At 43.8% G+C, this 17,955-nt stretch overlaps 2 protein-coding genes across 10 annotated transcripts in view; both read left to right on the top strand.

Annotated features, from left to right (window-relative positions):
* myt1la (myelin transcription factor 1-like, a) overlaps nucleotides 1–5,940 on the top strand; it is a 56,744-nt gene extending 50,804 nt beyond the window's left edge. For 5 of the 8 annotated variants that reach the window (XM_078943104.1, XM_023952976.2, XM_023952977.2 and 2 more), the window contains 2 exons: nucleotides 1,648–1,710; nucleotides 3,843–5,940. In XM_078943104.1, the coding sequence (XP_078799230.1) occupies nucleotides 1,648–1,710; nucleotides 3,843–3,983 (204 nt within the window). In that variant the 3' untranslated portion in view covers nucleotides 3,984–5,940. The remainder of the gene's footprint in view (nucleotides 1–1,647; nucleotides 1,711–3,842) is intronic. The other 3 variants (XM_078943106.1, XM_078943107.1, XM_023952978.2) reach the window with 1 other exon arrangement.
* A 2,623-nt stretch (nucleotides 5,941–8,563) lies between these two features.
* e2f6 (E2F transcription factor 6) lies at nucleotides 8,564–17,710 on the top strand. Of its 2 annotated transcripts, none has more exons than XM_011492094.4 (9): nucleotides 8,564–8,816; nucleotides 9,752–10,048; nucleotides 10,377–10,420; nucleotides 11,125–11,174; nucleotides 12,166–12,352; nucleotides 14,881–15,030; nucleotides 16,376–16,490; nucleotides 16,613–16,748; nucleotides 17,203–17,710. In XM_011492094.4, the coding sequence occupies exons 1-9, from the start codon at nucleotides 8,700–8,702 to the stop codon at nucleotides 17,214–17,216; spliced, it is 1,110 nt and encodes a 369-aa protein (XP_011490396.3). In that variant the 5' UTR covers nucleotides 8,564–8,699; the 3' UTR covers nucleotides 17,217–17,710. The 2 variants fall into 2 exon arrangements, with proteins under 2 accessions (XP_011490396.3, XP_004083993.3); XM_004083945.5 differs by having other exon boundaries at nucleotides 11,122–11,174.
* The last annotated feature ends 245 nt before the right edge of the window (nucleotides 17,711–17,955 follow it).

The raw sequence follows: 17,955 nt of genomic DNA, 5'->3' as shown, positions 1-17,955 counted from the left end.
GGGGCAGGAATTCACATCATGTCATTTCTCAATTTGCCATAATCAAAGCTTCACTCTACATCCTCCAGGAAAAAGGACCCAGAAAAGTAAAAGGAAATACTTGTAGGATTGTCTTAACAAAATGTTTGGGTGAGATTGAAGAAGATAACTTCCCAGTGTTTTAGCTTGTGCCAACAAAAGGAAGACTGTTTTCATTCATTTCAGCTTTTTCCTTTACGTTAAAAAATGAAAGAAATGGTTGAAAGTGCACTGATGTTCCTGCAGTGATTAGAATTAAAAAACCCATTTTCTTTCCACTTGACAGACTTTTCTGTTTCAAACTGCTGAGTTTCTGTGTGTGAGAATCTCTGACCACCTTTCAAGGGGCTGTGTTTGCGGTAGAGTGTTGTGGTGCAGTCAGTCTGTCATCTTTCATTTTTGTTTTGGATGTGTGTACCTTTGGCTGAAGGGGGAGGTGTTTTTTCAACAACACTCTTCATCTGCTTCTTTCTGTTGTCACCTCCTCTTTCTCAGAGGCTCATGCTTCTTCTGTGCTTCCAACACCTCACAGACTGCCCTCTCGCGCTTTGGTGACGTGCTCATGGCTGTTTTGACATTTTTTGGGATGGAGACTTGGGTCAGTTATATTAGGGTTGAGTTTGCTGATAACTTCATGCCAGTGCAAGAAAGCATAAGGATCCTGCTCTCTTTAACGCAGGAGAAACCTTGTAAAAACTCGCCCAGAGCTCTGTTCACACTGCATACCTTGGATCCAGAAAGGTTTGATGTGAATCTCTGATTCAACATCACAACAGTTACCACACAAGGTTCTATGGCGGCTGAGAGAGCTCAACTCACTGCAAATGACAAAAACAAGCACGTTGGAAAACAAATGCCTGGAACATTTTGACAGTACACTGCTGCAGCTCTTTTCTTCAGAGTTTGTCTGCATATTCTCACCATACGCAGCGTGAGCAGAAACATACACTGCCTGTCTGCCCCGCAAAGCACAGAGGAGGGAAACAGAGAGCGTAAAAAGGAGAGAACAAGAGAGCAAAGCTGCTAAGGAAAATACACCTCTATCAGTGTGACAACACCAGAGATGCAAACCCAGAGGAGCACGTGACACTTCACTGTGTTATGGGGAAATTGAAGGGACACCTGCCACGTAGCCCACCTTCAAAAGTGTGTTTATTGACTTTTTGTTTTCTGCAGAACATCCAGAAAGGGTCTGAGGATCTTGATGCTGCAGTTCAATGTGACAAATAGCTTTCCCCTTAACTTTCTGTGTAACTTTTCCCTGCGGGCAGGAAGCAGAAGCTTGCACTGCAGCAACAGTGTTGTCAGATGATGGAGGTGTGTTGGATTATAGTTATTCAGTGTTGTCGCAGTGCATCTGCTGTCAAAATGTGTTGTCATGTCAACGTGCTGAGCTAAAGTAGCCTCCTCCCAGCTTTCAGTGTCTTTTATTTCAGAAGTGAGTCTGAGATTATCTTCATGTGTCATAAAGGCTCCTCCATCAGATCTAATTAAAAGGTGCAAGTGGGCTTCTGGGCTGCAGTGGGAACAGAGCTGGAGGAGAAGGCAGACTGTGTGTGATTCTCCCCGCTCGCTGTTACCTGTGAAGCTGTGTATCCAGCGCGATAATAGACTTCTCCTCTCCTGTAGAGACCGCTGCCACAGAAAGAGGCCCCAGTAAAGCATAGCTGCTGTTTGCAGATGCCTCCCAGAGTAAGAGACACATTTATCCTTTACCTAATGACCCTTCTCTCTGCACTGTCATCCCCTCCTGTAACTCCTGCGTTCACTGTGGCTTCTGCACATCACAGCTGCACACAGATCCTGCAGGGTCTCACCTCCTTTCAAGGGATTCCAAGTGGAGGTCAAAACTAAGAGCAAAGTATTATGAAGCACCACCAGTGTCAATCAAAGGTTTTATTTGCCTTCAAATAGCCCCAAAACCAAAGTAAGGGTTTGTATTTCCCACACAACTGTTGTGGATCTTCAGGGTCTGCAGAGTGTCAATGCAAATGACAATAAAGTGATTTAGTGATGCTTTGTCCCTCAGAGGATGACAGTGAACATTTAGAAATGTTGTCTGTAGGCCTTAATGTCATTTCTAATAATTATGCAATAGAGCGAACCATCATGCTTTAGAAAGGCTCAAACAGGAAAATGTCTAGAAAGGAAAAGAGGTCATAAATAAGTTACCTTGAGTGTAAATAAATGAAAAAGATGAAAACAAGTTGAACATGTTAAAGGCAAGAAGACTGAATTTTTGTTTAATCTAACTTACTGTCCTCTGCCCCAAAACATGTATAGAAAGCAATCATAACCCCCCCCCCCCCCCCCCCCAAATCGTTTTAAATTTAAATTATAATGCATTAAAAGTCTAAACACTTTTCAAATCTGAGTTTAGCTGCTGCAAGTTTGGTCTTTCATAAAAAATGTAAATGATCTTTGCTGCTTGAAAATTTCAAAGAGCACAAATGATAATAATACACTTTGATTGTGATGATTTGTTTCAACGACTGAATTCATGTCATAATTTGTGGTTACTGATACGATTCATAGCCATAGTCACTGATCTAGAGTGGATCCAGATCATCTTCATCCAAACTTCCAGCAGTGAGACTCAGACAGAAATTCCTGCTACTGAACAGTTTTCCAGATTCTGAATGAAATCTGTGTCCAAACCAACAAGTAAACTAGAATGAATGTCAAATCCATTCACATGTTAGTTTCCTAAAGTTCACCACTGTTGTTTTTCCACATTCAAAGAATCCAAAGGGAACATTCTTAGAACATTCTAGACACTGGATGGTCACATGACTTTATTCACAGTCTGTCCACACATTGGACTGGAATGATGGACTGATCCGTGTTTGATGACATCACGTGTGTGTTGTCCGCTGAAGCACTTGGTCGTTTTTACTTGATAGTAAAACAAACCTACTGTGACTCAATCCAAATGGTATTTTCCAAGATAGATATAATTAACATTTTTAACTTTGAAGCAATTTTTGAATGGTAAGGTCGATTTGATTTGATTCAATGAACAACTTGCCTCAGACAGATTGATCTGCTTGGATAAATCGATTAACTGATTACTCGATACACCCCTCTAAAACAGCTTCATGTTTCAGAAACCACAGAGATGATAAGAACCAAAAGAGCGAGCAGGAATCTGCTGAAGGAGCTGAAATGGCATGAAGGAGTTCGAAGGAGCTACAGAGTGGAGACTAGATCTGATATGATGGCTTGGTTGGGAATCAGCTTGTATCTTACTTCAAACTCGTGGAAAAGTTGTGAGGAAAAGCTGAACAGTTACTGAGATGATCAGCTGCCTACCATCTGCACATCAGTGTCCCATCAATTCTCATGTTCTAAGTTGGTCTTCATACGCTGACATGATCCTCCCATCTCTCCATGCGCTAGCCCCCCCTCCTGATTTCTGCATGGATCTGTGTTTCCTAGACCACTCTCTCAAATTCAGTTGTTTTAGAAAAGAACAAAAGGAGAAGCTTCTTCCTCCCGTCCGTCCTCCAAACCTCACTGTCTGATAGAAACCACCTGTGGTGGTTGGGAACAAGTGACTTTTTCTCAGTTACATTTACTCGAGTACATTTTTGAAAGAAATGTTCTCCTAAGAGTAGTCTTACTTTTTTTTAACATTAACTTGATCAAATTTGTGATGAAGAGTCATTACTCTTATCTACACCAGACTACATTTGTGTCATTACTCATCAAAGAAAAGTAATCCTGTTTGAAGTAACACTACTCTGCCTGGAGTACAGTTTTGCTCACGCCTGTGTGCAGCAGCTGGTGTCCACCTGCTTCCTGACAGTTTCCTCTCCCCACAGGAACCTATGAATGAGCAGAACTTTGACACGTATGTGAGCACACTGACAGACATGTACACCCACCAGGATCAGTACCAGAGTCCGGAGAACAAGGCACTGCTGGAGAACATCAGGCAGGCAGTTCAGGGCATCCAAGTCTGAGTCAGGCCACGCCTCCAAACCAAACTGGGAGCAAGACAGTCTCATGCTGCTGTCAAGTACGCTCCGCGTCCATCTGTGTCTCTTTCTGTTGGTTGTTGTTGCCTTGCTTTACAGAAACTGTTGTTTTAAACATTTTGAACATGTTCATGTGATCTAATGTGATATTCTGTTCATAGCTGCTGATGTTTGAACATTCTGCTGTACACTTCTTTAAGTAAGCCTGATTCTTTTGATGTTCAACGTGAACACGAAACACAGAGAGCCGCTCTGATGTCTCCGTGTGGACGTTACTGTAAATTTACGAGAAGCGTGTCAAACTTCACCACACGGAGACCCTCTGGTGCCCCCCCCCCCCCCCCCCCCGAGCGGTGCTGTTCCTGTCCTGTCCTGTGGGTGCGAGTTTCCCGAAGGGACTGCAGAAAATGTTGGAGACAATCTGCCATTGTGAGTTTATTTGAAGTCATTTAACCTGAGCAGCTAACGGGCAGCGTGTCAGCAATATCCATATGACCAGACTGAATAGTCCTTTAGATGCAATCTATATGGGAAGAAGCGTTTGGGTATATGCAATTTCTTATGAATTCAAATAGAAAAGAGCTGCAGATCTTTTTATGAACTGTCTTGCGTTTTGTACAAGCCTTTTCCTACAGTCATGTATCAGAATGGAACATGGGGGGGGCGGACTGTGGTTCTGTCGTTGAGCGACCTCATTCCATGTTTGGATGTTTTATTGTGGAAGAGGCGTTGAAGGCTGAAGATATGCAGCTTACTGGACTTACAGGGTCAAGCATTCCCACTGGAGATTGCACTCTTCAGTCATGCATCTGAGCCGCAGCAGAACTGCTCCTAAATCTTCTGCAAGAAGAGGAAAAAAAAGCCACGTGCACTAAACCTGCACGTCAGTGACACAGGTCTGAAATCCTGCAGCATTTGCAGCTGGGGCAGAAAAACGGAGTGAAGTGGAGCAAACGTAACCCCTGGCCCTCTTTGACCCCCCACCTCACAGATGTTCTCATTTAAAACCTTGAAGTTTGCAGGATGTGAGGTCCTGCACAGATCTTCAGAATGGTCAAAACATCAGTCTGTGTGTCCCTTCTACAAAATCCTGGTCTGTCTTTGGAGGGTCTGCTGTGCATGCACAGGGGAGGGCGGGTTCCAGGGGCTCCAACACCCTCAGTCCTAAGCATATGGAATCGGTTGAATAGAGAAAAGAGTGAGTGTGGGGCTGTGATGAGCAGGTGACCTGCCTTTCCCCTGTGAAAGCAGAGATCTTTCCTAAAAACTGGAAGAATCGAGCATACATGTCTGTGCATGAGGGGGACCCCCCACTCCCAGCAGGTCTTTAGCATCTGAACACTTTGAAGGTGTAAGAAGGACATGCAGACTGACTGCTGAGTTTGAGTTGGACTAGAGGGTCAGGGTTAGGGAACACGCCAACTCTTAAACTTTTTCAAATCAGTTCAAGCAGTAAATCCACTTTTCCAGGCATCCCAAACTGTACAGAAGAGGAGACCTTCCTTTTAAACTGCTGTTCATGTTTTTGCTTTCACTGATGTCCCTCTGCCTCTGGTCTGCTCAGAGCTGTGTGTCTGCAGCTTCCATCTCCTCATCAGACACACAGACTCGTCATTCATTACACGACTTAAAGCACAATTCTATCACTTATGCTCAGCCGGTAATCTGGATATCAGCTAACTGTGTATTAACAAAGACTAACTCCTCAAATGCAAAACAAATCAATCTGAAATTATGTGATATGATCCGTTTTTCTCTTTTATACATGACTTTCTGTTTTCAGCTGCAGTTTTCTGACCACGGCATGAGTTTGTTCATGTTTCTGCTGTACGTTTATGCTCATGAGTTGCAATGTGAATTTTTCATTTGACTTGTGAAATTTGTACAAATTCCATTGCGCTGGTGTTGGCATCTCTGAATAAATCTTGTGTTTTAACATTGATCATGAATTGTATTGTTCTGGAAGGCAAAGCAAGATTTTACCTTCTCAATGTACTGAACATCATCGTCAATTGATCTAAAATTGATCTATAATGTGAAAAGTCAACTTTGAGCTTTTAACCCTTGTGCTATCTTAGATGACCCCCCCCTTCCATTGACGTGTTCTCCCTACCATGACAAAGGTGGATAAAGGTGGAAAGATTTCATGTAATCCATGGACACCAGTGAAGATCACAAATCATTGAAGAAAAAAGGTTCAGAGCACTGTCTAGTGGGTCTAGATGACCCTACTCCCAACGTTAAAGTGCCTAGGATAGCACAAGGGTTAAATTTTCAAACAACCCCCAACAAAGTATTTTGATCCATCTGAGTATTCCTCCAAAAACCAGCCTGTACCAATCCACAGCACGGAGCAGGTTCTCACATTGTGACTTAGATAAGTGAGAACAGCCCCTTCCAGGAAGTGTCTGTGCTGTCAGCTCCGCCCCCAGGCTAACACACACACACACACACTTTCTCCACAAAGAAAACAGTGATCGGCTAAACGCTTTCCTTTTATGTGCACATCTATCTTTGCAAAAGTTTGGATGTTGTTTGGTTTTGTGGATGGGAGGCAGACACGCTGCTGAGGCCAACTCTATGAAGACATCATGAAATGGGCGGCACTCGCAAGGAGCTAAAGGCGGAGCCTCAGAGATCAAGTTGTCTCACTTCCAGGTAGCAAAATGAACTGCGAAAAAAACTTTTTAGTGAGCCAAAGGTAATATATAATCATGCATGTGGATATACTTCACTCTGAAAGGCTTAAGAAAAGCAGGATTCCTGTTAGAGGTAAAACTACAGAACATTTAGCTAATGTTAACAATGATTTGACTTGAATAACACGTAAAGTTTTAAGTGTAGGTTTGTCTTTTGGATTCACGATTTTTGGTCACATGAAAGATGGCTGTAAGGACAAAAAACACATGGTTTTCTCATGTTCAATGGTTGTCTCTCGGGGTGGAATTGATACTGTCTGATATTCAAGGAGATTCAAGTAACCCGTAGGTCATGTTCCTGTGGCCCATGGAAGAGGAGAAGATGTGAAAGACTCAAACACATCCAGAAAGTTTCAAGGATTTACTCGAAATGACAAACATATGAGACAGCATAGAAACAGTCCAACACCAAACACAGAATGGACCGTCCAGGAAGGACGCTAGGGTAGATAATGGCAGGCAGCTGTGACCAATTCAGGAGAGGCCACAGCCAACCTGCAGAAACAGATCCTACAGATCATCACTAGGGGGCAACACATAACAAAAGAAGGGCTAAGGCAGGTGTTCTCAAAGTGCAGCCCAGGGGCCAATGGCGGCCCGTTCAAAAAAATGTTGTGGCCCTCAATAAAAGAGAGGCAGAGCAGGTTCTTTTGAGGGAAAACGTTGTGTTGGCAAGGAGAAAAGGCGTTTTCTAGCTAAGTGGACAAATGCTTACTTTGTGGTACCTCAAGGGCTGAATAAAGTCATGTGTCTATTTTGCAAGCAGGAAAATGCAATGCTCAAAAAATTCAATGTAAATCATGACTATGTTAAAAATCATTAAACTATAACAAATTTACAGGAGGAGGACAACAAAAAGCTCCAACAACTACAACCAGGCTGTGCTGCACAGCAGATGTTTACAAAAATGTCTGAATCCAGTTAAGCTGTGACAGAAGCTAGTAGCTACGGTGTGCCTTTGGAAACGGTCCAGCAAAGCAAGTCCTTCAGTGACGGGGAGTTTGTAAAACTATGTAAGGAGCTGACATTGTTTGTCCAGAGCAAAAGAAAAAGTCTGAAGAAATAATTCTGTCAAATGATGCAAATACTAAACAAGTACAAGATCTGAGCAGCAACCTCTGGAAAACATCTGGAGGGTCTGGTTAACTGTACAAATGACACTCGGTCATTAAAGTTATTAAAAACAACTTTTTCTCTTTATCCATTTTTTTCACCAAAATTGGCCCCCTGTCTAATGTTGAGTTCCTAATTTGGCCCTCCACAAAAACTCTGAGGACCCCTCTAAGGGAGGGATGCCCAGTCAGGCTTTGTCTGATTAGTTTAGTTTAGCAATTACATATTGTATTTTGTGACTGATTTTATTTTTATTATACAATTACTGGTATGAAGCCCATTTAGACAGCTATTGTTGTAAAATTGGGCTATAGAAAAAAAAATGAATTGAACTGAATTTTGAGTATCTGCTGACACAGAGTCCCGATCCGATACTTCACGTTCAAAAATGAAGTAAGGGTTAATTTCTGATAATGCCCACTTCGTGGGCATTATCACGAAATTAACGCACGCCGTGGAGCATTTTCAGTTGATGACAGTGGGTTCAATTTCTTTGATGATGTCAGTTTTATTTTTTGTCATGGCCTGACGCCAATTTGTTTTAGACATTTTATGATTCCTTTATTTCCTCAGAAGTGGATGGTTCAAAATGATTGAGATGGAAACGAGCATTTGATACTGAATACTCTATTGGGTTGGTATTTGTGGGTTTTATCTTTTCTTTGGCAAGAGAGGCAAGAATCTGAATAAATATTATTTCCATCTTAAATCATACATACACACATGCATCCATACAGCCAGCAGATGGCGCTGTTGAGCTCGGGCAGTTCTACTTCCGGTTCAGAGGTAACTCGCGTGCTGGAAGCGGACGCCCCGTGGGACATAAACAAACCTTCCAGGGACTCGCGGTTCGGCTTTGTTCGGCCTGCTCGGCTGGGTCACGGTCGGCATGGTGAAGTGTGTCGTGTCCGGGTGTCCGAACCGCCAGGCGGCTGGCAGCAGGGCGGTCTTCAACCGGCCGCGGAAACGGTTCTTCGACTTCCCCAAAGACCCCGCACGCGTGAAGGTGGGACCCCCGCTCCAGAACAAGGCTCTGTACTCTGCCGCCGGTACTACGGGTTTACGGTCGTTTTGGGTAACATACTAGAGCCAGCCCGGAACCAAAACCACGACGCAAAGCTCAGCCGGTGCTGCACCGAAGTGTGACTGGGTTTCTGTGTTCGGTTCGTGTCTTTGTGTACAAACATGCTAAAATACATGAAATGGTCTCGTTACTTGATTCACTCACACAGATTAGAATGTCAGAAGCACGATGTTGTGAGTTTGCGCGCATGCGCAGTGCTTAACATGTAGTCCAGCCTCACTCTGCATGAAAAGCTATTTATCATTACGTTTGACTTTCAGATGCATCGCTGCTGCCCCAGTTTCTGCCTTTGTTTTAAAGCAAGGCACTAGTCCGATAGAGTCAGAATGAGTGAAGCAGCAAAGCAGAAGTGTGGGTCTAAATTTAGACCAGTTTATCATGAATCAGCCTGACAGACCCCCCCTAGTATTAAGATGCAAACACACTCAATACGTTTAAAGTGCTGGCATGTCTGCGTTACAATAAACAGGGAGAGTCAGGAGTCAGTGGTTTCTCCGGTTCTTGTAAAAATCTGTTACTGGCCAGAGAGAGAGTGTGACGGCACCAGTTCTCCACATTCAACTGGAAGGTTTTACTGTAGAAGAGAAGTTCTAAAACCTTCATGGTGGCATCAAAAAGCATCCTGTAAGCCGGCTGCAGCAGCTGTGACGTTTCTGTGATGGATGATCTGCTTCCCAGTTTTTGCTTCATGCTGTCTCCTAAATATTCAAGCTTTTTTAGGAAGTCACAGTAAATGTTTTGAATACCTTTTGTAGGAAATAGTTACAATGAACATTGCATTTTTACCGTCGCGTTACTTAAAATGTCAGGGCATGTGCTGTGGAAACCAGAGGTGAAGCAGACTCTGGCGTGTGCAGGTGTGGCTGGCAGCTCTGAGGGAAACAGACAAGCAGGATTCCACCGAGCAGCACCTGATCTGTGAGGACCACTTCCTGCCAGAGGACATCTCCAAGAATGGAGTCAGCAACGAAGCCATTCCCATAATGCCCCACTGCCTGGATGGGCCTCTGGTCAGTCCCTGGGGAGCTGAATCCTCTGAGGATGAAGATCAGTGGGCTGCTGGAGGCGATGATGACTGTGAGGGTGAAGGTGGAGGTGTTATCCCCTTCGAACCCAAGATTTCCGTCCCAGAAGAACCTCCTGCTGCAGATCAGGTTGGTGTTGTTCAATTCAATTCAATTTTATTTGTATAACCCAAATTCACAACAGTCATCTTGATGGGCTTCGTATCAGTAATTGAAAAAGTGAAACATAAAATCAAAAGGATCATGAATACATAGAGTTCAATAGGAAAATACTAAAATGAACTAACAAACTGACTAAGCTAAACTGGCATCCCTTCCCTTAGACCCCCCCTTCGTTGTTCACTGTCATTTGCTGTCTCTGCAGTAAAAGCACTTCTTAAATCACACATGAAGGGAAATTATTTGGTTAAAAATTTTTTTAACCATACAACTTTTATTCTATTTGTTTTCTCAACAGGATGAATCGTATGTTAAAGGGACTCCAGAGGTCAAGACAGCCAGGTGATTTATCCCACCCCCCAGATGTATACAACTCTTCACAGCTCTGCTGCAGGAACAAACTCACACACACACTAACCCCCAGAAGCAATCACAACACAATAACCCTCGGAACCAATCACACACACATACACTAACCCTCAGAAGTATTCACACACACACTAACCCTCGGAAGCAATCACACACACACACACACTAACCCTCAGAAGCAATCACACACTAACCCCCAGAAGCAATCACAACACAATAACCCTCGGAAGCAATCACACACTAACCCCCAGAAGCAATCACAACACAATAACCCTCGGAAGCAATCACACACACATACACTAACCCTCAGAAGTATTCACACACACACTAACCCTCAGAAGCAATCACACACTAACCCTCGGAAGCAATCACACACACACACACACACTAACCCTCAGAAGCAATCACACACTAACCCTCGGAAGCAATCACACACACACACACACTAACCCTTGGAAGCAATCACACACATTAACCCTCAAAGGCAATCACACACACTAACCCTCGGAAGCAATCACACACATTAACCCTCTGAAGTAATCTCACACAGCCAAACCGATGTGAAGATTTCAGAAAATGTCAGATAATAGAGATGAAAAGTGAAGTTCCTGAACATGGATGGGGGGAGGAGAAGGGGCTTTGTTGGTTTGGTGAATCGTTTGTCTTTTTTACAGCAGAACTCAGCAGCAGATGAATACCATTCAAACCAAGGCGTCCTCCAGAGAAGGTAAGTGATTCTCTCTGTTCTCATTCTGACATGTACCAGAGCAGAGTCCAGGTGCTGCTCAAACCTCAGACTCATCTTCAGCCCCCTGCTGTGAAGTCCTGCTTTTTTCATGCGTTTGATGTGATGAGTTTTCCAGGGCTCCCCCTGTTGGCTGATGAGGCCTGTGTCAACCCATGTGAGCTTGTAGGACATGGAGAGGAGAGCAGGACAACAGAACAAGTATTTCCTCATGAAATAAAGAACAGTTTTCAGAGTAGGAGGCTACTAAGGAGAAAGTAGGAGGCTACCACACCACCAAGCTGAGCTCCAAAGACACCCCCCACTGGAACTTTGGAAAAGTAGGGGCTTCTATATACATTTTCCAGACATCAGGAAAATGCCAGTTTTAGTCTAGAAAAAATGCGGGGGTAAAAATGGCAATTTCTTTTTTTTTTTGGCCACTCATGCAAGATTGTGCCATGGGTAACCGATTTCCAAACGTACACAGTCAGTGTTACATAATTATCATGTCATAATAGTAACATGACTACCTTCATTCTTCTTGAAGCGCAAAGCAGTCTCAGCATTTTCTAGTGATCGCAGCCCTGCTACCGCAAGTATCGGATGAGTTCCACACTTGAAATTCAGTGACGGCTGAAAAGACCACGGAGATGCAAACGGCGACCGTTCCCGTCAGACGGGCTCCCTGCTTTCCTCGTTTGTGAACAGTACAAAAAGGAGCTGAATATGTCTCAAAGTGAATGTGAATTTATCCTTTCATTTCACAGATTATTTGCTGTGAGGTACCAAATGAAACATACGTTGGTCGTCAAAACTCGGGTGGGGACAGCTTCACTTAGAGGCGGTGAATATTTTACGGGCGACCAGCTACTTTTAAGGCTTCAGAAAAGAGCGTTAAATACAACATTTAGTTCAACTAGGAGGATTCATGAAAGTGAAGCTTCTTATGAACCAGCATTGTCAGTCATTGTTTTTCCTCTTTGTCTGTCAGATGTGTCTCTGGGACTGCTGGCACAGCGTTTCTTGGATCTGCTTCAGAACACACCGGATGGTGCATTAGATTTGAGGGACGTCACCACCAGCCTGAACACACGGCGGCGGCGTGTCTATGACATCACCAATGTGCTTGAAGGCATCAGTCTGCTTGAGAGGCAATCTGCTAACAAGTTCAAGTGGATGTGAGTAAACATCTCAGGCGCCTTGTGTGTGTGAGAACATGGATTAGGGTTCACTTTTATATAAAATGTCTGTCCTCGGCCGTCTTTCTGCCCGCCTGCTCACCTGCTTCGTCTTTTTCTCTGTACGTTCCTGAGTCACATTTTCGGTGAAGACACATCCCAGCGTCTTCTGAGTATTCCATCTGACTAACAAGCCATCATTTTAAGTTTTTGACAACATCTGGCTGTGTAGTCATCATACACAGAGGCAGACTGAACGGGACATTTGTTTAGGTTGGTGAATAGTTTGACAGCTTCACCCGTTAAAGCGGCAAATAACTCTTACACTACATCCACACTGGGTGTGTGAAGCACAGTAAAGACGCCCTGAATGTGCTTCTAGCATACAGTGTTCACACAGTTGTGTGGCTACCAGATACTAGTGTCTGTACTCGCAGGTGGAAGATGAATAGTTGAAGAGGCGCAATCTATTCCCATATAAGACTGATGGCCGTGCGCACTTATTTATTTATTCCGTGAATTAAACAGGCTGCTATCCAAGCGTCGGTACCAAATCCAAGTCCCTGATTGGTTAAAGTTCAGCTGGTTTAACTTTCAGTGAGCATTCAGTGGCTGCATGTTTTGTGTGGAAAGCTTTGTGAACTTGACTTGTTGGTGCTTGAAAGGCATGTGCATGCTCTTTGGCCGCCTTTACACTGCATGGTTCAAGTGACCCAATTCCGATTTTTTCCTCTCATGTGGCACAGATCGGAGATGATTGGTGAACGTGCAAGCAGGACAAAAGCGCATGGATTCTGATTTTCTCAGATCGGATACAGGCCTCTCTCATATGTGGAAATAAATCAGAAACAAATCGGATACGTGCATTAGCGTGTGCCATGTAAGCAGACAAATCAGATATTCCCCAGTAAATGCGAGTCGTACGTCAGTGATGTCAACTCAGGACACCACCAACTGAGATCACATGACTTATTAAGGTGCTTTTTGTGTGCTGATTTTGCTGTCAGCGTGTTACCTTTCAGCCTCAGACCGTAGTCGGAAACCGCTGTTATTTAATGAAGCGGGACACCGTTGCTCTGGAACAGGCTAGAGGCCATTTATTTCTTTGCTTGTGTTGTGTTGCTTGGGGGTGTGAGCGAAAAGCGGGAGAGTGTGACGGAGAACCGTAATAAAAATAAGGTGTCTCCCCCAAAAGAACTGTTTTGGAGTCTTTCTTAACCTGCTGATTGTTCCGAACGGGAAAGTGAACCCCGAAGGAGAATCCACCTTCGGCCTTTTGGTGTTTCTGACCACGGTCGGAAAAGAGAAGTCATCGCACAGGAAAGGTTCAACACTTGGATCAAACTGTTAGTACAGCACGTCTGCAAACACTTCCTCATTCAAAACTCAGAGAGAGCACATGAGCCGGCCGAGCAGCCCTCCTTTTTCCTCCAGCGTTTCCCCTCTCCTGCCTCATCCTGACTTGGAGCGCCCAAGGCAACGCCTCCTTCCGTCGCAGCGTTGCCTCCATGACAACCGCTGTCACACTAAAGTCCGAAGGATGTCCGCGGAAGGTGGAAATGCTGCTACGTAGTCCTCAGAACGTCTACGTTTGATAGTTTCAGCATTGTATAATGTAAATGCAGAAATCAGATACGGGTCACTTAGAGCTGTGACGGTGTCAGATTTTTGATCACCGCAGTGATGAACCACCAGGGGCCGCGGTGTCACGGTTAACCGCAGACACCCCCCCCCCCCCCCCCCCAAAAAAAAATCCCCCGGCGGCCGCATCAGAAATAAATACAATTACAATGCAGTGTTCTTTATTGACAAATAACAGTAACAACTAACTATCTTCCTATCTGACTAACTATACAGGTGTTGTACAATGACTGTGTGTATGTGTGTCAGCATGCTGTGTGTGTTGGAGGAAGGAGCGCACCCACGTGTGTTGGGGGTGCGTGTTGATTCTTCTGCTCTCTAGCTGCATGCGAGGCTTCACCTGTGCTCTTTGATACAGACATCTTCTCAGAATATTATTTATTGCTCAGTAATAAACAGACTGCAGACACCGTCACCTTTCTGGTAGCCGTGAAGCCTGACACCCATGAAGAACGCGGGGCAGGAGGCTCCGCCTTTGTTTATACAGACACGTAAAATTGTGCTGCACAAAATAGTTCCCAAACAAAACATGTAGTGATATTCATAGAAATCTAACAATGAACGTTCATGTTTGGTGTTACAGAGTGACTGAGAACAGTAATAACCCCCCTCCCCCTCCAACACAAAATCCTCCGGCGGGCGGCCGTGTCGCGCACTTAAGAACGGAATCGGATATAGTCAGAAAATCGGATATGAGCATCAAGACCTGCAGTGGAAATGGGGCTTTAGACATTGACTTTTCACTGGAAGTGGCTGCTTGAACACACATTGCGGAGGCCAATGTGAGCACATCATCAGAGCGCCGTGCTTAGGAACACAGACACCGGATTTTTCTACCAAACACAATTCAGGAACTCATCAATATTTCTGTCTGGACTTCTCTTCAGAGGAAAGCTTCCCGTCTCCAGCTTCCTGGGGGTTTTCAAGATCCAGAAAGAGGTGAACAACCTGAAGCTGGTGGAGGACACTCTGGACAGTCTCATCAAAAGTTGTGCCCAGCAGCTGTTCGACCTGACAGACGACCTTCAAAACTCTGCATATCCTATCATATCTTTAGATCGGGGTTCATACGGTCATGACAAACCTGGAAAAGTTCAGGAAATTGAAAATGCAATTTCTAGGTCCTTGAAAAGTTTGTGAAAAACAAAATCTCCTGGAAAGGTTTGGAAAAGTCATCAAATTTCAATATTTTAGATTCAAAAACATAAAATATAATGGTTTAACATGAGACTCCATTTTAAATTGTGTCAGAAGTTCAACCTCAGTCTATGGGTGATGGGAGTTTCTGTTGCTGTAAAGCAGATTGAGTTCAGTTCAGCGCGTGGAGCTTTCAGCTTTGCTCTGGTGAAATGTAGCTTCAACAACGAGTGTCTTTTTAAGGAGAAGTATCAACTGTGGCTCCTGAAAGACCCTGAAACACATTTTCCCCCAGAAACCTGCAAAATGCAAACTTTGCTCCAAGTCATCAGCAGCATGAGAGAAGCAGAAGCAGGACGGCTGCTGAACGCTGCAGAAACCTCAGAGAAAACTGCTAATGAAGACATTACTATGGAAGCTCAATTTAACGGCACCAGGCAGCTGTTCTCCAATTCAGAACCAGAATTTGTCAATTGTGTAAACAATTAGTCCTAGTAGTCGAATGAATGTAAACTCTAAACTAAAGTTCAGGTGTCAAAAGGTTAAATGAAAGCAGGAGTGTCAAACTTTGTTGTTCGTGGAGGACTGATCATATCAGACAGTAAACTGTGGAATAAGGTATGTTAACAGATATTATGGTACTAATAAGAAGTTTGTGGTCAGTATTTGTTGGATTGCTCAGAAAAATGTTTCTGCTGTTTTTCTCTGTTAAATTTGAGAATTCTGGACCAGATGTTTGGTTCTTGAGTTTTTGTTAATCGTTGGAGATTGAAAAAATCCCCCATGTTGGTGTCAAAGTAAAGGTTGGAAGTCTGTTGGATCAGGAAAACTTCAAAAAGACAGATTTTTAGTTGTTAATTTGATCTTTTAGCACAATATCATGAATTTAAAGTATAATATCTCAAAATGAGACTTTTTACAGTAAGAATTAGGTTTAAAATAATTTAGATTGAACATAGATTCATTAGATGAACTAATTACAGGTAACATTTAGTCTATGACAAAGATGAACTGCATGACTGCACTAAATGAAAGCATCACAACACTAAACAAGAGCATCCTGCTGACTGGCACTGTCATCTTGAAGTTGCGTCAGAAAGAAATGTTGAAGTCGTTTTTCCAAAGCTCATTATTCTGCTTCAAATCCAACAGCTGGCCAACCTGCTACCTCTTCCTCTGTTCAGCTAGTGGCGTTTCAGGAGCATGTGTTTGTCATTCAGCTGCTTTCCTTAACCCTTTCTTCACGTTGGCGTTCGTGACCCATGAAGACATCAGCCGGCTTCAAGTCTTCCAGGAGCAGACCGTCATGGTGGTCAAAGCTCCAGAAGAAACCAAGCTGGAGGTTCCTCCACCTAAAGAGGTAAGACAGCACTGATGCGCTTTCACACAAAATCATCTTTTGGGTTTCCTTCCAGGTCGTTCTTGATGTCCTTTGCCTGGTTTTGTCAGAATTGGAAGATCTGTGTCTTTGTGTTTGTACAGGACAGTATCCAGGTTCACCTGAAGGCAGACAGAGGTCCCATCATGGTGATGACCTGTGGCGTGGGGGCGGGACAGCAGAGCAGCTGCTTCATGGCTCTGGAGGAGAGTGGCATAAAACTGGCACCACTTCCCACAGGTGGGGAAGCCGTTTTTCCTAAACCACATGAACAGGAAAAAGAATCAATCTAAACATCTTTTTCCTCTCCATTGTGTAACGATGTGTATTTTTAAAGCAACAGTCCAGAGTTGAAATCCACTGGGGCTGCCACACAGAAAAACTATTTGCTCCTTGTAATGTAATTATTTAAATTATCCGGATCATTCCAGAAAGGCTAAACTGTTCCAATAGTCTTTTGGCATCATAAAAAAAAACTCTCAACCTGCCGTTCTCCGTGTTGTCTTTTTGGAATGTTCTGCACGTTTCAGTTGTCTTGGTTATGGTGTGAATACAGAAAGAAGGTCTTCAGTTGTATGTTTGTCGATGTTCAAGTGTTTGACAGGAGTGTCAGGGTCAGAAAATGTGCTATGGATCTCTGCAAATTGAAGTTAAACAATAAGTATTTGATAATGCCTCTGTGGTTGACCAACAGATCACCGAGCCTGAACCAGGAAACTCCAGCAGACTGTGAGGGAACCTGGCTAACTGCAGACAGTGACATGGATGTATGCCGCTGTTTTTGTGTCAGTCTTGACATGCTTGGTGCCCTCAGAGGATCTGGTGTCAGATCAGCGTCTGCTCCTCAGGATCCTCTGCTGCACCTGCTTCTCTGCTCCCACACCTGATCTACGTGACAGACTCGCTGTCACGCCCCCGAAAACACACCATGGTTTAAACTGGGGGCCTAAGAGGACTAGCAGTGACTCTGGATGACCACCAGGAGGCGCTGACAGCTTGTGTACTGGTTCCAGCCCTAATAGGAGAATCTGGGAAAACACATAGCTGGGCGGCTGCTGGATAATAAGCTTAAATCATGTTTCTGTATAAAGACTCTTTTTTTAAATTCTGTTTGTTTTTTTAATACTTTTTTTCATAATTTTCATTTTTAACACAAGTGTAGCACCAAATATTAATAAAGCAAAATGTGTTATTAAATAAAACTGGAAAATTGACTTCTCTTCACTCCCCTCACACTTAAAGCCTTAATCACAACCTCCGTTACAGGAGGACATGAGCTGCCTGTGGGGGGAAATAGGCAAAGTGGCCTGCAGGAGCTTCTGAGATATCATAGACAATCCAGTGAGTCCATAAATGTCCCTGCTCATTTGTTTTCTACGGAGGACAGAGAACACTTAAGCAACATGTAAAGGTAATTAAGGCGAAAGTAGGAAAGGATGCAGGCAGC

This window comes from Oryzias latipes, chromosome 24 (genome assembly GCF_053564925.1).
Source record: "Oryzias latipes strain Hd-rR chromosome 24, Olatipes_Hd-rR_3.1".
Classification (NCBI taxonomy): Eukaryota; Metazoa; Chordata; class Actinopteri; order Beloniformes; family Adrianichthyidae; genus Oryzias; species Oryzias latipes.
Note: the sequence above shows the minus strand (reverse complement) of the source record. Positions and strands in the feature narration are given on the sequence as shown.

Bases quoted from the DNA above. Each gene is read 5' to 3' on its own strand.
- e2f6 (XM_004083945.5), top strand. From the start codon at position 8,700: ATGGTGAAGTGTGTCGTGTCCGGGTGTCCGAACCGCCAGGCGGCTGGC. The intron at 10,049-10,376 runs GTTGGTGTTGTT...TTTTCTCAACAG, and splicing joins AACCTCCTGCTGCAGATCAG to GATGAATCGTATGTTAAAGG. The intron at 15,031-16,375 runs ATATCCTATCAT...CCCTTTCTTCAC, and splicing joins GACGACCTTCAAAACTCTGC to GTTGGCGTTCGTGACCCATG.